Genomic DNA, 19,770 nt, shown 5'->3' with positions numbered 1-19,770 from the left:
CTTTAGCTTGAGTTTAAAAAGTGTCTACTTAGAGAAGTTTAAAAAAATGTCTGCTAAGACAGTGTGAATGAGAAGCCCTTGGGGAGCTTGTTAAAAATATAGTGGCCTGACCTCACCCGAGATATGCTGAATGGAAATCTCTGGGGTGGACCTGGGCAGATGATTTGCTTTTTAAACAAACTCCCTAAGTAACTATGATTTACAATAAAAATTTGAGAACAACTTTTCCATGAGTATCTGACCAACTGGTAAACTCTAAGCTGTGTTCTGTATCTGTGTATGTATGTGTATATGTATATAACAGACAGAATTGGAGACTAAGTTAAAAACTCGATATATGATATAATTTTCATTGAGAGTATAATTTAGTAAAAGAATGTCATGAGGCACTGAGTTAAATCTCATAGAATCTAAAGACAGACAGACAGATGGATAGAACCATTGCTTGTAAGATGCGAGCTTATATATGCCAGTGCTTACATATCTATATTGATTAAAAGGAAGAGAATCACACATGTGGCTTCTTGTGTATTCTTTTGAAAAATACTTTTGATATTTGAAAATTAATAGTTTCATTTAGATTCCAAACTCGTAAATGGCTCCAATCTCAAAATTGACATAGAAGTTCCATTTGAGGCATCTTCTAATGATTTTCTTATAAAATAATTTAAGATATATTATTATCATTAGTCAAAGATACACAAATTGTAGTATATGCCAAAGCATATATTAATAATAAACTGTCTGTGTGTGCCTTGCATGTGTTGACACTGTTTTACGTCCTGTATTTGGAGTGAAAAAATAAGTAAAAGTCCCTGCCTTTTGGAGATTATGTTTTCATTGAGTACACAGATAATAAATCAATGAACAATAAAATATACAATTACAAAATAAGATCAAAGCTATGTAAGACTCAAAACGTATTTAGAGAGTAGTGGAGGGAAACTATTCAGCTAAATGACCAAGAAGGTCACTCTGAGGAAGTAACTTTTAGGCTAGATTTAAAATGTAAGGAAGGAGAAGTAGGTTCTGAAATTGAAAGGGCTAAGGGGAGGCTGACGCGACTCTTGAATCATCTGTGAGGCAGTGGGTAGGAATGGAGTGGCGGGGCGGGGGGACAGAGTGACTACTATAAGATTGGAGAGACAATCAAGAGCTAAATAATGCAGGGACTTGGTGGTCTTGTTAAGAATTCTGTTTGATTGAATTTGAAGCACAAAGTGAAACTTGGAAAGAGTTTCAAAAGCAGCATGACACAATGACATTTATGTTTTCAAAAATAGATTAACTGGGAGGTATAAAATAAACAAGAAAATTAAGAAATTGTGAAAATATAGAGAATCATAGTTTTCCAAATAAGAACTTGTGTTACAGTTTTTCTAATTAGAGAATTAAGGGACTGGACCAGGGTGGTGGTAATGGAAATGAGACAAGTAGACACAATGGAGTTCTAGTTTTGGGGAAGGACTGGTAGAACCTGTCCATGGATTGGATATGGGGCTTTGGGGAAACCAAGGTATTAAGGGGGACTGCAAGATGCCTAAGTTGAGTGATGAGGAAAATGCGGATGCCATTTGGTAGAGTTTACTGATAAACATGCTGTGAAGTGTGATTATTTCTTGCCAGGTGTGTAACTAAACTTTGAGCAAGTTGCTTACCAACCATGGGCTTCAGATTCCTCATTAGAGCTTGAAAAAAGGACAGTGCCTACCTTGTAGGTTCTTATACTAACCATTACATTGTTTCCCTCGTGTTTGTGCTGAGTACTTTTTGTATTTGTAGCAAGTATCATCATGCTTAGCATTTGGAAAAGAAAGGACTTTATTCAACCGATAATCATTTGGTTCACTCTAGGTCACTGGAATATATTGACTTGAAGCTTATTTTTTACAAGAATATATTTGGGAAAATATAACACTAAGAACGCGGGATGTCCTAGGGCATTTGCAAATACTTAATGTACATTCTCTTTGCAATTTTTCTAGTAAGAGGCTAACTAGAATTTAAGATTATTTCAGGAAAAATGGTTCATGAAGAGTAAGAGTGTAAGAGTTTTAGATGGAGCACACACTGACAAATCTATATTGTTGCTTTCCTTTATGTGGCTTTCTTTCCTTTTTAAAAATTTCTGTGGCTTTTTTAGATAGATTTGGTAATAACATCACATCATTAAATAGAAAATAAATACTAATTATGTTTTAATTTAGTTTCTTAGCCTAGAGTGATTATAGGTTTAAATCAAAATAATGGAAGCAAAATAACATCATTCTTTTCTGGGAATAAGCTTTTACTTCTATATTTTATAAGTTTAATATGTCTTTTTTTAAAAAAAAATATGATCTTCTTGAGCTTTGCAATCCTGTTTGTAGCTATGAATCATTATTTAACAAGCTCGAGCATAGATAAATACAATAAGGGTGTAGGCATTTGTTCAAATGGGGACTACGATTTGGAATTTGTCACCTTTGTAAATTAGCTCTGACCTGCAGATGCTATGATTCTCAAAATAGATTTATGGCCTATCTCTTTCCATTTTTACTTGGCTAGGAGGCTAATTGATATTAGCCTTTTTCATACTTACCCATAAAAACTTAGAGAACATAACCATCACTAGGGATTTTAAGGTGAGTGGCTATAGTAGAATCTAGCTTTGGTAAGTAATTTTCACTAAATCCATTCCTACTTCGTTCTCGCCTGGTCAGTTGCTGTTCCTGCATTTTTCTAGTGTTATATTGAATCATGCTGCTATTAACTTGAGATGTAGCTGGGGACAAGCTCAAAATCTTATTTAAATAATTATTATTTGCTTGTGTATCTGCTGAATATGTATATAAAAATATCATATTATATATTATAGTGTACTTCTATGCTATATTATACCATATGATAGTACATTAATATGTGTAAATCCATTTATGTATGAAAATCATACTTATTTTCAAATGAGTAGAATTTGCAAAAGAGGTGAATATACTTAACTTTTTTATCCAGTTCAATGGGGAAAACATATATAAAATGTATTTGGAGGCTAATGTTTATTACTTTTAAAAGAAATTAAAAATTTAGAAGAAATTAAACTTCAAGAATGAGGGTAGAACTATTAAAAATGTGAAATATACGTAAGTTTAATTATTAATCTTGTACTTTAAATAATTCAGTTTTGTACTGAGTGCAATTATACACAAGTTATTATGTATATTCATAGTTTTTGAAGTATGTCACAAAAACGCAATATAACATTTATTAAAATCCTATTTGGTACTTTTAATGCTTATATCTGTCTAGTCATTGTTTGTTGTACTCTTTGTTGTATGTATTAACTAGTACATAACTATTTTACCTGTGTAAGATAAAAAGTAATGGTGGGTGCCTAAATAGGCCCTCCTAGATTCTGGCTACCTTGAACTTCTAATAATTAATTCAACAAATACATAAATGTAATTTATTTATCTTTAGATAATGTTGGCATATTACAGTGCCTCTTCTTTTTTCTTTTAACCCAATTAGTTTTTCCAGCTAATACCTCTAATGAGGACTCATAGCCTCCGGCATTTACTTGTTCAATGAATACATTATTAAAATATAGACCAAAGTTGCACAGAGAAAAAAAAATCTATGAAAATATTGTTCCAACTCAAAATATCAATTCAAGAATGTGTGTTTGTGTCTGTGTGTAGAGTGAAGAGAGAGTTATTATTTAACTTAGTACAATAATTCAAATTCTGTTATCATTATATGGTTGAGAACTTTCTATTATGCTTCATGTACTAAGAACTTCAAGCATTTTCTCATTTAATTCTCACAATCAACAGAAGGTTTTACAGAGGACACTATTTAGGGAGATTAAAAGCAAAGATTAACACAACCAGGATTAGGCTACAGTTTGAACTATAATGTTATATAGATAAATACATTTAAGAGAAAATATAATATTAAGGAATAACTTTATTTTCAGGCCATGTTGATTATCTGCAGTAGATCCATTAAAACTAGATTTGTCGAGCATTTACTCTAGGGCACACCTGGTAAAAGAAACTTGTAGTGAGAAAGATGCGAGTAACTATAATGCAGTGTGCTAGTTCCGAGGTAGGGCTAGTTTGGAGAACTGTGTGCTGTGGAACTGTAGAGAATCCATTATTTTGGGAGGGTGGCTTCTGGAAAGAAGTGCTATCAAATATAAAACTTACAGCAGGAGCAGAAGCAAGGCAACCAAAAGAAAAGGGATACTCTGGCTATATAGAACAAGAGAGGAAATGGCACAAAATGAAAAAGAGAAGGACCTTCTACTTAAACTGCAAACAGTTCTGTATCACTAGAGGGTACAGTGTGAGGATCACGGAAGGATGGAAAGGGACAAGTCTGAAATTGCATCCAAGCTTTTTACTCCCGCAACTGGGTAGAGAGTGTTGCCTGTCTGAAGGGAGTTAACAGGAAGAAGATAGGGAAGCAGATCATTAATTTCTTTTTGAATACATTGATAGGAAGTTTTGTGGGGGTATGCCGTGGAGATGTTCATTTGGCATTTGACTATACTGAGAATTGGCACCACAGAAGTATGAGTTGCAAATTAAAGCTAAAAATAAAATATTTGTATGAGCTTACCGTTATAGTTAATTCTTTATCTGTGTTAGAATTTGCTGTAAAATGCATTGTTTGGCTTCAGAATGAGACATCCATATACACACACTCAAACACATATAAATACAGCTTTTGTTATTTGGTAATATTTTTTCTCAAGACAATTTTTTTTTTCATTAGGTTATGAAGGTGAGAATCTGATGAAAATCCTAAAAGACATTGAAAACAGCACAGAAATCATGTTGGACAGGTGGAAGTTTGAAGTCATACCCAATGACAAAGATGAGAAGGGAGACCCAGTGCCTTACAGTATCATCAATAATTACTTTTCCATTGGCGTGGTAAGATTTTGCACTAAATGTTCTTTTAACCAGTCCAGAATAATCACTGTGTTTAAACTCATATACTACAAAGATTTGCTGATTATAAATAATTTATTTTTGTGTCAACAAAACACCTCTTTAATGTGCAAATAAAGTTTATGTATCGTTTCAAAGTCCGAGAATCAGCAATAGATGAAATTTTCATGCGTTAAACAAAAGAAAGAAACTTTTTTTGCAATTGACTTGACTGTGTTACTAAAATAAAGGGTAGAATGGTTTGTAAAATAATTATGTTTTAGAATATAGGCTAAAGCTCCACATTAGTTAAAATGTGAAGTCGATGAATCAAATTTATCTTATTTTGTGATATGTATTAAAATATTATAACCTATTAGGTTTTTACAAATAGACATCATTTTAAAATTTATGGTTCAGTCTGAAGTCTAAGAAAAATGCTACTACAATTCTAAAGTGGTTAATAAGTCAAAAGGCTAACTTTTCACTTAATTTCTTGAAAAATCTTAGACTGAAAGCAAAATATCATTTGCCAATTAAAATAGATATTATAATTTTAATTCCTAAACAATTAATAATTTTAACAGTGGTTTTATACATGTGTACATTTATATTACCTGGTAGTTATGAATTCTTAAAATATATTGTGTACAAAATTATATTCCATTTAACATATATGTCTCCGTATTACTCTCATGTCTTTCTCTGTCATGTGCATACACAGACACACACACACAGACACACACACACACACGCTCACACACACACACCACTAGCAGATTATAAAAGGCACTGACTGAATCCATGAACTTAGGAAGTTAAGCTGCCTGAGCAAGAGTCCTTTAGCAATACTTTTTCTAATGTCCATTTATTTACCTTTATCATGATGGCATTATTTTTTTCTCTCATTGTTACAGATAATGTGTTTATATATTTAAAGAGCCTCTAATAATAGTACATAATGAAGGCTAAATATGCAATCATTACTAATACTATCATAGTTATTATTTGCAAGAAAAATGTAACACATTTGATTCATAAAATTCCTCCTGTTTATCTTTGATATGAATGTGCATAATAATCTTTTTAACATCTTTACTGACATGTAACTTACACACAACCTAATTCACTCATTTTAAATGAAGCTTTCAATGATTTTACTAAACCCATCCAATTTTAGAGGATTTTCATTACCTAAACAAGAACGCTCATATCCATTTGTAATCAGTTCTGGCTTCTTCCCTCAGCTTTAAGCAATAACTAATATTCTGCATCTAAGAACTACCTTTTATGGATCTTTCATATAAAAGAAATCATATAATATATAGTCTTTTGCATCTGGCTTCTTTCATTTCACAAAGTATTTTTGAAGTTCACCCATATGAACTGCATGAATACTGTATTCCTTTTTATTGCTGAGTAGTATCCCATTGTATGGCCATATCACATATAAACATAGCCATTCACCAATTGATGGCAATTTAGATTGTTTTGAGTCTTTGGATATTAGGAATAATGCCATTCTCCTGGGTTCCTTTGGTGTATTTTTGTTTGTTTGTTTTGGTTAATATACTATTTAACTGAAGAGTTTCCATTTGGTTCTTTTTTTATAATTTCTATGTTTTTAATTGGTATTTTCTTTTGAGGAATCGTTGTTATGCTTTCCTTTATTCTTTAAACATGCTTTATTTTAGTTCTTTTGACATATTTAATATGGTTGTTGTGAAGTTTTTGTCTGCTAAGTTCAAAATCCGAAGCTCCTCAGAGAGTTTAATAACATCTGAACCACATTCAAGACAAATATGCCCCAAATTATGTGCCACATTTTGCTATTTCTCTGCATGTCTGCTAATATTTTGTTGGGAATGGGATATTTTATATAATTTATTATAAGAACTTCGGATTTGGATCCACTCAACAGTGGTTATGGTTGTTCCAGTGTTTGTTTAGTGACTTGACCACGCTAATTATGTGGAGCCCTGCTCTCCTGTGGCGTGTGACTCCGTTTTGTTTTGTTTTGTCTTTTTAATTTTTGTTTCTATCTTAATCCTGGCTTCCTGGGGATCACCCCTGTGTCGGCATGATTGATCAGAATTTGTGCTCAGTAAGTCTGAGCCAGTAAGTCTTCCAGTTTGTCACTGGATCTGTGTGTTCCTTGGGGAACACCCATAACTTTAGGCATTCAGCTTTTAATATCTGCCGACCCTTCTTTTGTCTCCTTTGCCCCCGTATAAGAATTCTCACTTAGCCTAGGATATACAGGCTACTAGGGCCCTTTTTGGTCTGTCATTCAGCAAGGCCACCTTCTACTTAGCGACTTGTGTTCCTCTGTCTCAATCACTGAATCCAGAAAACAATAAAATGAAATGAATTCTCTATCTCAAGCTATTCCTGAATATATAAAAAGTGTGGAATTGGAGTACCGAAAGGATGAGGAGGCATTTCAACTTTTTGTTATCACCAACATGGGAAAGATTAAGATAGCACATGCTTTGTATTTGAAATTAGCTCTTAGAACCTCACTACCTGCTAGTTACTAGGCGATCTCAAAGTTTGACTATATGATCAGCGCGGTTTCCATTATTTCAACTATTGTCCCTATTGTCCTTCATTTATTGACCATAAGTGTCTTACACATTACACAGAAATTGCTTCAAATTTTTAGAAAAACCTTTGACGGTCAGAAATACATAAATAATTATCTTCATATACATTAGTATATACACCTTGTATTATAGTGGGTTGAGTATTGGTACAAAACTCCCAAAATATTAATGGTCTGCTAACAGTTAAAAATTAGTTCTTCCCTCACATAATAGAACAGCATAGGTTAATGTTTGGAGAGAGGTTCTAGTCCACTTGGTCAGTGATCAAGTCTCCTTCCGTCTTGGGGCTCCACACTCCTCTAGCTACTCAGCGCCCTAATCTAATCAACAACCGGGTGACAAAGAAAGAGTGGGCTATAGGAGGGGAATGGTTATGGGCCAGGCCCAGAAAATGCTCCACTAATAACCCATTGGCCATATATTAATCATTTGGCTGTGCCTAATTTTAAGGAAGCTGGGGAAGGAACTGTCTGCGTAGGAAGGAAAGGGAAATTGGTAAATACCCAGCCCATTTCTGCTAATTCCTTCTGTGTAATACTTTCCAATATTAGCCAGAACAATTGCAAATAATCCTGAAATCATAATTAACTCCAAAAATAGATATTCTTGTACAGTGGTGGTCCTTCAATTACAACATAATTACATAGCACCTGCTATGTGCCAAATACTGTTTGAGGATGGGCAGTGAATAGATGGAAGAAATATATGTAATTGCTAACTTTACATTATAGTAAGGTGAGAGAGAGTTGTCATGAAAGGCTAAACCGCTATAAATTCGAAGCACAGATTATAGAAATTAACAAAGAACAACTGGTATGTGCCAGCTTTCATTCTGATTTTGCACTTTAAAATGACTACAGATAATCTCAAAAATCCCAGGAAGAAAACTGTCCACACACTGTATCACCAGCATATCACATATATTACTTTAATCCTTATTGTTGATTCTTTATTCATTTGTTTAATAAACAAAACTAAGTCTTTTTTGGGGGGGCGGTCAGGCCCTAGAGTTCTAGGAATGAGTTAAAGAGATCACCTCATTATTAGAACTTAGAGTTTAATGGTAAAAAGAAGCATTAAAAAACAAATGCACAAATACAATTTTTTTGGAGAATTATGATAAATTTAATGAAAGGAAACTAAAGTTATCTTGCGCTAGAATAAGGGATAATTTTAGATCTCATGGTCAGGGAAAGCCCAGAAAAGAAGATGCATTTAATATGTAGAAGAGCTCACTTCTACCTTCTTCTGAGGAATACACAAGTGAGCTGGCCACAAAAGAGATGGACAGAACATAGCAAGCAGGTATACCTATATATGAAGAGATTGAGGTGAGAAAAAACTTGATGTGTTCACTGACCTGAAAGGTCCATGTGCCTGGAACATAGGGCGGAAGGTGGAATGGATTGACAAAAAAGGGCTGTTGCAGAGGTGGCTGCTGCCTTGTCTTGAAGACTCTTGGAAGCCAATGTGTGGTGTTTGTCTTTCAAGAGGGGCCATTAAGTGCACTGGAGGAGATAATGCTAAGTGAAATAAGTCAAGCAGAGAAAGACAATTATTATATGGTTTCTCTCATCTATGGAACATAAGAACTAGGAAGATCGGTAGGAGAAGAAAGGGATAAAGAAAGGGGGGGTAATCAGAAGGGGGAATGAAGCATGAGAGACTATGGACTCTGAGAAACAAACTGAGGGCTTCAGAGGGGAGGGGGGTGGGGGAATGGGATAGGCTGGTGATGGGTAGTAAGGAGGGCACGTATTGCATGGTGCACTGGGTGTTATACGCAACTAATGAATCATGGAAATTTACATCAAAAACCAGGGATGTACTGTATGGTGACTAACATAATAAAAAAATATTATTACAAAAAAAAGGGGGGCCATTAAGTGATTTAATGATTATAATCAGGAAATGAAGTAGTCCAATTTATGTACAACAGGAGCTCTTCTACCTATTAAAAGTGTCATAAAAATGATACATAGAATTTTTAATTAAAAAGAAGTCTTTTAAAGATTTTATTTATTTATTTATTTGAGAGAGAGAGAATGAGGGATAGTGTGAGTGAGGAACAGAAAGAAGGAGAAGCAGGCTCCCCGCTGAGTAGGAAGCCAGACCTGAGCTCAGGACCCTGAGATCATGACCTGAGCCAAAGGCAAATGCTTAACCAACTGAACCATCCAGGCATCCCAGAATTTTTAACATTTTAACCTAAAACTTAAAATTGAATTGGCCAATCTTCCCTTATAGGTCCAGCTAAGATTTTTTTGAATGTGGATCTGGGGTTCTACAAAGTCTGTCTTTGTAAATCACATTCAATAATAATCCATCTAATAATTTCCATTTGTAGTTTCTTTTAAGTGGAATAAAAATTTAAAAGACACAAGATGCAATCTGAGTATAAAATCCATCTAGATTTTTACAATAGTTAAATCCTTTATAATGATTTTTCTTGCAGGTAATTCTAAGCAAAGATTATATAATTCTATAGCAGTTTCGGCATTGCATTTATATCACATCTTCCCAAATCTTCGTTTCCATATAAAACAAAACCTTTTTCTGCCTGTAATCATAATCTCCTTTTATATAACATGTGATTAGATTATCTAATTATAATAGAAACTAAAGTTGGTATTAACTGTTGGAAACAACAAAAATGATTCTTGGTAAGTGCAAACCTCAGGAAATACAAACATGCAGGTTTACTAAAAAGTCGGAGCTGAAAGCGGCTAGACCTGAATGAGGGCTACTTCAGTATCCCCCCTCAGAGGGGATGTTGGCAAGCTTGCCTGTGGGTCACGGATGGGATGAGCATGTCCCCCTTCGGGTCCTGTGCAGGCAGGGCCACTCCGAGACCACTGCTAAGAGGAACTGGAGGGGGCTTACAGCGCTGCTTCCAAATCCACAGACTGTACTTGAAGAAGTAGTCCTCTACTCTTTACTCACTGGTTTCAGTCAACCCAGTTAGTGCATCTGAGGCTTTCTCAGAGTTTTTCTATAGATGGCTTATTCCCCGCTTCTTAGGGCGGGGAAAAGAGGCTAATTCTTAAGATTGCATGTAGCAGAAATGGGCTGGGTATTTATCAATTTCCCTTTCCTTCTCTCCAACCGCAAAGCCTGCCTGGGTATTATTGTGAGGCTCCTGTGTGTTTTCACGAGGGCAGTGCCTTAGGATGCTGAAATTTACGTGCCTTCCTGCAATCCCGCCGTCGACCTAGCAGTCTGCACATGCTCACGGCCAAGGCTTGCCTTTCCGCGCACGAGGGCACGCTCTGGGGCGGGGCACGCTCGGGGGCACGTTCTGGCGCGGGGGAGGGTGTTGTGGGGATCCGCGAGATTTCAGTATGCTGGGTGAGGCAAAAAAGAAGTGGTGTGTCCGGCAGCGTGCAGCAAGGCTTGGGAAGCTGCGCACACACAACACTTCCTCCGGTGAGAGAAATCTCGGTGCTGAGGGTCAGTGCTCTTGGAACTGAGCTGTGCCACCTCGGGGAATGAGCGTGGCAGGGAAAGTCGGACTGTTCTTGCCCTCCTCCCTCTATTCTTGGACTTTTGCGCCGGTGGTGTCCTGGAACTTCACTGGGCTCTCTGACTCCCGCAAAGGTACTCGTCTGTGAGTGGTTGTCGCTTTCGCTGTTCTCTGGGGGGTGATAGCTGAAAAGTCCTACTCTGCCATTTTGGTGGTGTTAACTCTCCAAGAATATGTATGTTTTTTAACAGAAATTAAATACGCAGCATAATAAGTTTGAAGATATACAGCTATGGAAAATATTTAAGTAATTATGAGTATGTGGTTTGCATCTTTATGTCGTTAAGCTTTATCATATGGAAGAAATTGATTATTTTGCATTCAAATACAGATAGCTGAAATTTGCTGAAGAGGAAGGAGTAGCAAAATCTAAGCCGGTAGTTGTTAAACTGAGTATGGATTAGAATCAGCTGGAGGGCTTGTTGAACTCCTGATTGATGATCCTCATACCCTGCCTTTCTCTTTCCTTAGGTCTGAGATGGGGCCCCAAAATTTACGGTTCTAGTAAGTTCCTAGGTGATCCCAGTATTGCTCTTCTAGGATCATGCTTTGAGAACCCCTACTCTAAGCATACAAAGACGAAAAAGTAAAATGTAGTAAAAGAACTGCTTTAGTAGTACTGTTGTCATTGAAAAATGATCTTGCACAGCACAAATAATTCTTACGTGTTCAAAGTCATTTCAGAATGCCTGGGTGGCTCAGTCGGTTAATCATCCTACTCTTGGTTTCAGCTGAGGTCATGATCTCAGCGTAGTGATTTCAAGACCCCTGTGGTAGGGCTCTGTGTTCAGCACGGAGTCAGCTTGAGATTCTTTCCCTCTTTCTTTCCCTCCTGCTGCTCATGTGCTCTCTCTCAAATAAATAAAAATCTTTAAAAAAAGAATGTAGACTTAAAACGGGATGTTTTCCCATTCATTTTAGATAGCTTGCAGATCTTAATATCACTACCTCATGAACAACCCAAAAAAGAAAACACATGTAAATATCAATGTCATAGTTAAAAACAACATAATTAGCAAATAAATTTAGGTGTTTAAGGACTAAAATCTATTGACTAAGATTTTAAGAAAGCCAAGTGGGTAAATATAAGCGTAATTATTTAATTTAAGGAAAAACCAGGTTTGTCATTCTTCATAATTAAAAACTATTGATAATATGTAAAACCTTTTCTACAAATTAGTAATTAATATCATATTAATAGTGGCATACTAAAGGCATTCCAAATAAAATCAGGAAGAATACAGGAATTTTTCTAACACTTTTAGAAAAGTGAGCTAATTTAATTAAGTTATATATCTTGAAAAGTAAGAGACAAGATTATTATTCTTTGAAAGTTATATGATGACATAATATAGTAAATATGCATGAACTGAAAATTAGTGAATCAATATAAGGTGCCAAAGACTAGATAAGTGTACCAAAAAAAATGACCATGTAGTTTTCTTTTACAAAATTAACAGTTAATATACTATATATATATATATATATATATATATATATATAAATAGAATTTAGTTAAAAATATCAGAAAACTACAAAATACCAAGGTTTATATTTAATAAGAAAACTATCCAACCTAGGGAGGCCTGGGTGGCTCAGTTGGTTGGGCATCTGCCTTCTGCTCAAGTTATGATCCCAGTGTCCTAGGGTTGAGTCCCACCTCTGGCTCCTTCCTCAGCGGGGAGCCTGCTTCTCCCTCTGCCTGCCACTCCCCCTGCTTGTGCTTTCTCTCTCTCCCTCCCTGACAAATAAATAAATGAAATCTTAAAAAATATATATCCAGCCTATATGGGGAAAACTAATTTTATTCAGAATTATAAAATAGAACCTGAATAATAAGTCATCTCATGTTCCTACAAGGGAATATTTAATATTAAGGAATCAAGTTGCCTCAAATTAATTTATACATTTAGTCTGTTGCTACTGAGAATTCTTATAGGATTATTGATAGTTGTTTTGATAAATGGTAATTTACAATTGGCAATATTGTCTTTCTAATTTTTTGGAAATAATGTCCTACAATGGCCAATTTCCTTCCTATGTGCAAAATACTACCAAGTGACTGTAACTTAACTATAGTGGTACAAACAGATAAATGGAAGGGAATATAAAAAATTAGAGCAAAAAAATTGCATCACTACATTCCAGGAGATTTAATGTTTGTTTAGTGTTGAATTTTCACATCATTGAATAAAAATGAAGTGCATAATAAATTAGGTTACATAATTGGTTACTAATTTGAATGAAAATGAATTTATATTCCCATTCATATCCATGTGAAATATACATCAAATAGATTAAAATGCAAATTAATGTAATACTCTTAAAAGATATTAGAAGAAAATATGGAAGTATATTGCTTAGGATAGGAGAACCTATCTCAAGCAAATAGGAAACTTAGAGCCCATAAAGGAAAAGAAAATTATAATTATTTTTCATAACCTTTCATTTAAAAAAATGTTAAAATTCATTAACAATTGAAATTCAATGAAAATATTTTCAACACAAGTAATTAACGGGGTTAATAAACAAAATAGGAACTCTTAATAAAAAATAAGCATCTAATAGAAAAACAGACTAAGACTATGAGAATTATAATGAATAGCCACATAAAAATATTCCAAATGTTATTAGTTTACAAGGAAATGCAAAATTATGCAGTGGGTATCATATTTTGTCTTTCAGGCTACTAAAATTCACAAAGATCGATAATATCTAATGTCAGTAAGTATGTACAAAAATAGACACATTCATAGTTGTGTCATCTATAAATTCAAATAATCTTTGAAGAATAATTTGATTGCATTTGTTAAAATTTAAAATGTGAATAACTTTTGAACCATCAATCCCATTTCTAAGAATCCATTCTAAAGAAATAATACAAAAGCCTAAGCTGCACCAATTATATTTAATGACATACAATTGTGTGCAACCTTAAAGTCTCTCAATTTTTAGATGTTATACAACAGGAAAAAAGGTCCCAAAAGTATAATGGTAAATCACAAAAGCAGATTGTCCGTAAGTAAGCACTGTTTCTTCTTTCGTGAATGGGGATGATAATAGAGGCTTTCTTAAAGAAGTTATGGGGATTGAGTTGCAGGCTCCAAATGATATGTAGCACTGGTACTTAATAAATGTTAGGGATGATGATGGCGATAAAATATGAATGGTTTTATATAGTTCTGGGTCTAAGAACTTGTAAAAGAGTCAGTAAATAGGAGGGCCTGGGTGGCTCAGTCGTTTAAGCATCCGACTTGATTTCATCTCAGCTCATGCATGATCTCAGGGTTGTGAGATCTAGCTCCTTACTCAGCAGGGAGTCTGCTTAAGATTCTCTCCCTCTCCTCCTGCCCCTCCCCTTGCGCCAGTCCTTGCTCTCTTTCTCAAATAAATAAATAAATCTCAAAAAAAAAAAAAAATAAACCAGTAAGTATATGTTCAAAATATTAACCTCTGGATTGTGGAGGTGTGGAAAGGGAAATGAAACTTTCTCTTCTTAATTCAAAAATATTATGGGACAATGGGTAACCTTTAAAATTTCACAGGATTGAGGGAGCTGGGTGGCTCAGTCAGTGAAACATCTGCCTTCAGCTCAGGTCATGATATCAGGGTGCTGGGATCCAGCCCTGCAACAGCCTTCTGGCTCAGCAGTGAGTGTGTTTCTTTCTCCCTCTGCCCATTTGTGCTCTCTCTCAAATAAATAAATAAAATCTTTAAAAAATATGGGGCGCTTGGGTGGCACAGTCGTTAAGCGTCTGCCTTCAGCTCAGGGTGTGATCCCAACGTCCTGGGATCGAGCCCCACAACAGGCTCCTCCGCTGGGAGCCTGCTTCTTCCTCTCCCATTCCCCCTGCTTGTGTTCCCTCTCTCGCTGGCTGTCTCTCTCTGTCAAATTAATAAATAAAATCTTAAAAAAAAATCTTAAAAAAATAATAAGTAAAAAATAAAAGATATTTTAAATTTCACAGGATTATTCACATGTATTTAAATGTTTTCAAACCTACTACCATGATACTTAAATTCTCAAATTCACTTTTAACCTGCTTTATATCCCCACCTCTTGCAGAATTTAAAATGATACGAGATTTGGTGTGATTTTATTTGCTTAGATCACATTATAAGTGGATAGACTTTACTAAAGTATAATTGCTGTTCTATTGATTCTTTTTTTGTTGTTCTGCACATTTTCATGTCCTTTCATTTCTTCATTTGTACAGCAATTTAATTTTTTTATGTGAGCAGCCATTATGTTGTCAACACTCTTCTAAACATTGGATGATGATAAAATGAAAATCAGTATTAGAGAATAAGGCTGGCAAAACTTGAGTTCTCATTTAGTCGCCATTTGTAGGTACTATGGTGGAAAGTGACTTAGAGAGTAGGATAGTGTCTTTATATCGCCGTGACTATTTTATTAGCTGGAAGTTTATACCTTTTGACCCATTTGGCTCCTCCAGCAACCGCTGATCTGTTCTCTCTATTTATGAGCTTGGTTTTTTATTTTGTTTTGTTTTGTTTTCATTTTTTTAGGTTCCACATGTAAGTGAGGTCATATGTATTTGTTTTTCTGTTTGACTTATTTCACATAGCATAATGCCCTCATGGTCCATTTGTGTCGTTGAAAATGGCAAGATGACATTCTTTTTCATCACTGAGTAGTATTTCATTGTATATATACACTACATCTTTTTTATCTATTCATCCATTGATGGACTCTTTGGTTGTTTCTGTATCTTGGCTATTGTAAATAATGCTGCAGTGAACATGGGGGTACATATGTCTCTTTGAATTAGTGTTTTGTTTTTTTTTTTTCCATTTACTTCTTAAAGTTCCAGTTTCTCTTTGGCTATCTTCCCTTTGGGGATTGGGCCTTATGTATCCCAAGGGTCTCAAGGCCCTCAGTATTAGCCTTAAGACCAGTCTCATTAGTTTAATTTTCCAGCTTTGTGTTTTTGTGGATAGCTGATTTTCCCAAGTCATTACAACACTAACCCTGACTTCTCATGCTTTTGTCATTTTGGCTTTGGACTCAAGTATCAGTTTCTCGATAAAATGCTGATAGGAAGCCCAAACATCTGGGAATAATAGAATCCATAATCCATGATTGCTCTGTGTTCAGAAATATTCACTTTTCCCAAAGGCACAGAAAGCAAGAGAGATTACATATTTAATATGCAAGGGATGAAGTTCAAATTAATGGCAGATGCCTCACAGACACACACAAAGTATTTTAAGTCCCTTTATGCATTAATTTTTTCCTGCCCTGTGATGTATCCTTCACCCAACCAACACATGCAATATTGTAGTAAGGAGAATATTACATGCAGTACCAGGGAGAAGAGTGTTAGTACTCATAGGTATTCCTGATGGAAGATTGAGTCAAACAGATCAGCAAAATGCTCCTTTTATGGGCCTCTTACTAGCATCTGTAAACTGTATTGTTGAATAAACATATCTTAACCTCTGACGGTATGCTGTACTTTATATCAATGTAAAAAATCTAAAATACTGAGTTATCATAGCTTAGTGCCCTAGTGCTGCTTAGTATTTTAGTTCCAAAGGAGTTCATCCATTAGTTCATTACACAAATACTGACTAGCTGCCTGCTCTGACTTCTGGGATAAGCATTATAATAGATACAAAGATGAACATTGTGCCAGAAAGAGTTGTTAATTCCAGTATATTGGAGGTAAAATATTAAGCATATATATCTTTGCTTGAAGGTGAAATAAAAGAATGTAATTGTTCAGGGAATTAATTTTTTCTCTTTAAACTGTTAGCATATTTATCTTGTAAGGTTATAATATCAAGTTATTGTAGATAGTATAATAATTTATTATAAAAAATTTAGTCCTACAGAAATAAAAGGATTTTTAGGGCATATGTCAGCAATTACCTTACCGTCCTGTAATTGGAGCATCAGTATATCATAAATCAAAACACAAATATCTGTATTAGCTTTCAATTTAATTTGTGGAGAAAAAAATATAAGACTCATTTAGAAGCAGATTGCTAATAGCAATAATAGTATGACTTAGTGTTTCAACCATGATAAATGTTAAAATAATGAATGATTTAAGTAAACCGATTTCTTTCTAAGTGTAACAGTGATCATTTTTGCAACTGAGAATATGCATAATTATGCATAATTAAAACCTATGAATTATCTTCCTCACCCCCTAGGTCTCTGAGGTCGAGTCTGAAAAGCCCATGGATTATATCCATGGAAATGCTTCCACCAACATAAATTATATTTGGCTTGCTGACATAGATAGATATTCTGCCACAGAATAGTGCTCATGTAAGACCATCTTAGCCCAATTCTGTTTTCCCTACATAGAGTATTGATTTTGTAGCAGCTGTTAATCATCCCAGTAAGTTCCAATTTGGACACTCTTCAACACAGAAGTCAGCACTGCGAGCAGAAACAAGTGAGGCAATAAGAATTTCAAAGGCTTCTGGAAGGGTCCTCCAATTTCTGTAGAACATATCCAGAAACAAATTAGTATCACACACTGTGTAAAAAGTGAAAGCCAACATGAAAATGAAAACCTTATCCACATTAGTACTTCTGAAATTGGAAGTGGGTCTATACTCACTGTGGAATTACTCTCTGCGTCTGGAAGAAATCTGACAAAGACAAGTGGACTTTTAGTGCACCGTATATATCACCACCCAAATGTTCTATCAAATAGATATTTGCATGGTTATGATTTAATATCCTTCAGCCTTACTCAGTCACTAAGAGCCTCTTATTCCGCCAGTGTAGGAAAAATATGACTGCTTAATTCTCATAACCATAAATTTCAAGTTAGTGGAATAGTTACCAATCAGAATTCCTTTAGCATCAGCCCTTTCTTACATTATATATTTTCCTATTCCTCGCTGAAAATACAAAGGAAATAAATGTAGAAATGTAGTTATGATCACAGACTGGATAGGAACATAGAGTTCTTTGTCTGGTCCTGAAATCAATAAAATTGGGTCTGAAAATGATCATAATCTGTTTTCTAAAATCCAGTTTTCTTTGATTTGTCCACTTCATCTACCTCCTTATTATAAACATTATATAATTTTAAAGCTACCACCTTTAAATTTGTTTTGGCTAATTCTGTTGGTCTAAAGATAATTCCATTGTAATGCAGACAATAATAATTGTTATGTGATTCCTAAATGAGGAACTTGGATTATATATTTGAGAAATTACAAGTTAATCAAATGAAGACTATAATTCTCATTGTAGAAAGACATTGTTTTGAAATGCATTTTTCCCCATTTTATGACAAGAAGAAATTTAGAATGACATTAATGCTATACTGGTATAAAATGTTTTTCCTGTAAAGTCAACTTCATATTTTTGTTGGAAGTTGCTCTCTCCTAGGGCATTTGCTTCTGAAATAGGTTATTTATCTTAAGAAAGTTTTACGTTATTTGAATGAATTGCCAATCACAGAAGAATCAATAATCTCAAATACTTGATAATTTTACCTCAGAACAGTTTATTTTACTTACAGAATTTTAATGCAAATTTAATACCAACCATTTTCTTACAATTACATAGTGTTTCTCTTTTATTGGTCAGGCCACATTAAATTGTTTAGTAAAATATTTTTAGAAAAATGAATAACTTAACCTTTACTGAATGATAAATAAGTTATTCATTAAGCATCAGATAGAAAACACTGGGATTTTTGTCACAAAGCTCCATCATGTAAAAACCAGTAGTGGATATTATAAGTTGATTTTGCCCCATAGACTAAAAACCTAAACTAGAATATCAAATCAGAGGCTGAAACAAAATTGTTGTTCATATTTTATTAATAAATTTGCAAAAAATTGTTCTTTTATTAAGCAGTTGATTGTTTTATTTTTCATTTGCCTTTTTTTCCCACCAGGTAATTTTTTTTAAATGTTCACACTTCAATACTTTTGAGTTATTTTTCCTGCATTTTCTTTATCACTCAAAAAGGTTTACAGTGGGTTTTGATTACTAAAAAGAATATCTGATTTTTGAAGATGGTATAATGCTAGGTTTAATTTAAAATACTAAAATACAGTTTGTTTCCCAGAGTCCACAGTCTGGGAAACAAACTGAGGGCTTCAGAGGGGAGTGGGATGGGGGATTGGGATAGGCTGGTGATGGGTAGTAAGGAGGGCACGTATTACATGGTGCACTGGGTGTTATACGCAAATAATGAATCATGGAACATTGCATCAAAAACTGGGGATGTGACTAATATAACAAAATAAAAATTATAAAAAAAATACTAAAATACAAAATATTAAACAGACTATTTTAAAGTAAACGTATAAAATATTTGGGGAAAGAAGAAAATGGAAAACATGTCAATTTTTTAAAAAGAAATCTTGATTCCTGTCTAATTTCTGAGTATAAAACAATTATTTTTTGTTGCCACTACTTCATCACCCTTTTGCTAAACCAATGCACACTGACTCTGCTGTCTACGTACTCTCTCCCATGCCACTTTGCTAAAACTTCTCTCGCTACTGTCACTCTTGACCTTCAAATTTACCATTCCAATAACACTATCTTTTCAGTGTTTTGCTGCACTTAACCTGGCATCACTTTCTATTACCTTAATTTGTTTTCTTCCTTGGGCTTCCTCAACGCCATACCCTCTCAAGTCTTACAATTCCGTGACCACCTTGCTGGGTGTATGTCACCTTTGAGTGCCTTTCTGTCTTCTGTTTACCCTTTAATTGT

General features: G+C 34.6%; 1 protein-coding gene across 11 annotated transcripts in view; it reads left to right on the top strand.

Annotated features, from left to right (window-relative positions):
• Positions 1-19,770, top strand: part of DGKB (diacylglycerol kinase beta) — an 863,998-nt gene that overhangs the window by 483,929 nt on the left and 360,299 nt on the right. For all 11 annotated transcript variants that reach the window (XM_057304222.1, XM_057304226.1, XM_057304221.1 and 8 more), the window contains one exon: positions 4,759-4,919. In XM_057304222.1, coding sequence (XP_057160205.1) covers positions 4,759-4,919 — 161 coding nt within the window. The remainder of the gene's footprint in view (positions 1-4,758; positions 4,920-19,770) is intronic.

The sequence above is a fragment of the Ursus arctos genome, unplaced genomic scaffold (genome assembly GCF_023065955.2).
Source record: "Ursus arctos isolate Adak ecotype North America unplaced genomic scaffold, UrsArc2.0 scaffold_3, whole genome shotgun sequence".
Lineage (NCBI taxonomy): Eukaryota > Metazoa > Chordata > Mammalia > Carnivora > Ursidae > Ursus > Ursus arctos.
This window is presented reverse-complemented; position numbering and strand designations above follow the sequence as displayed.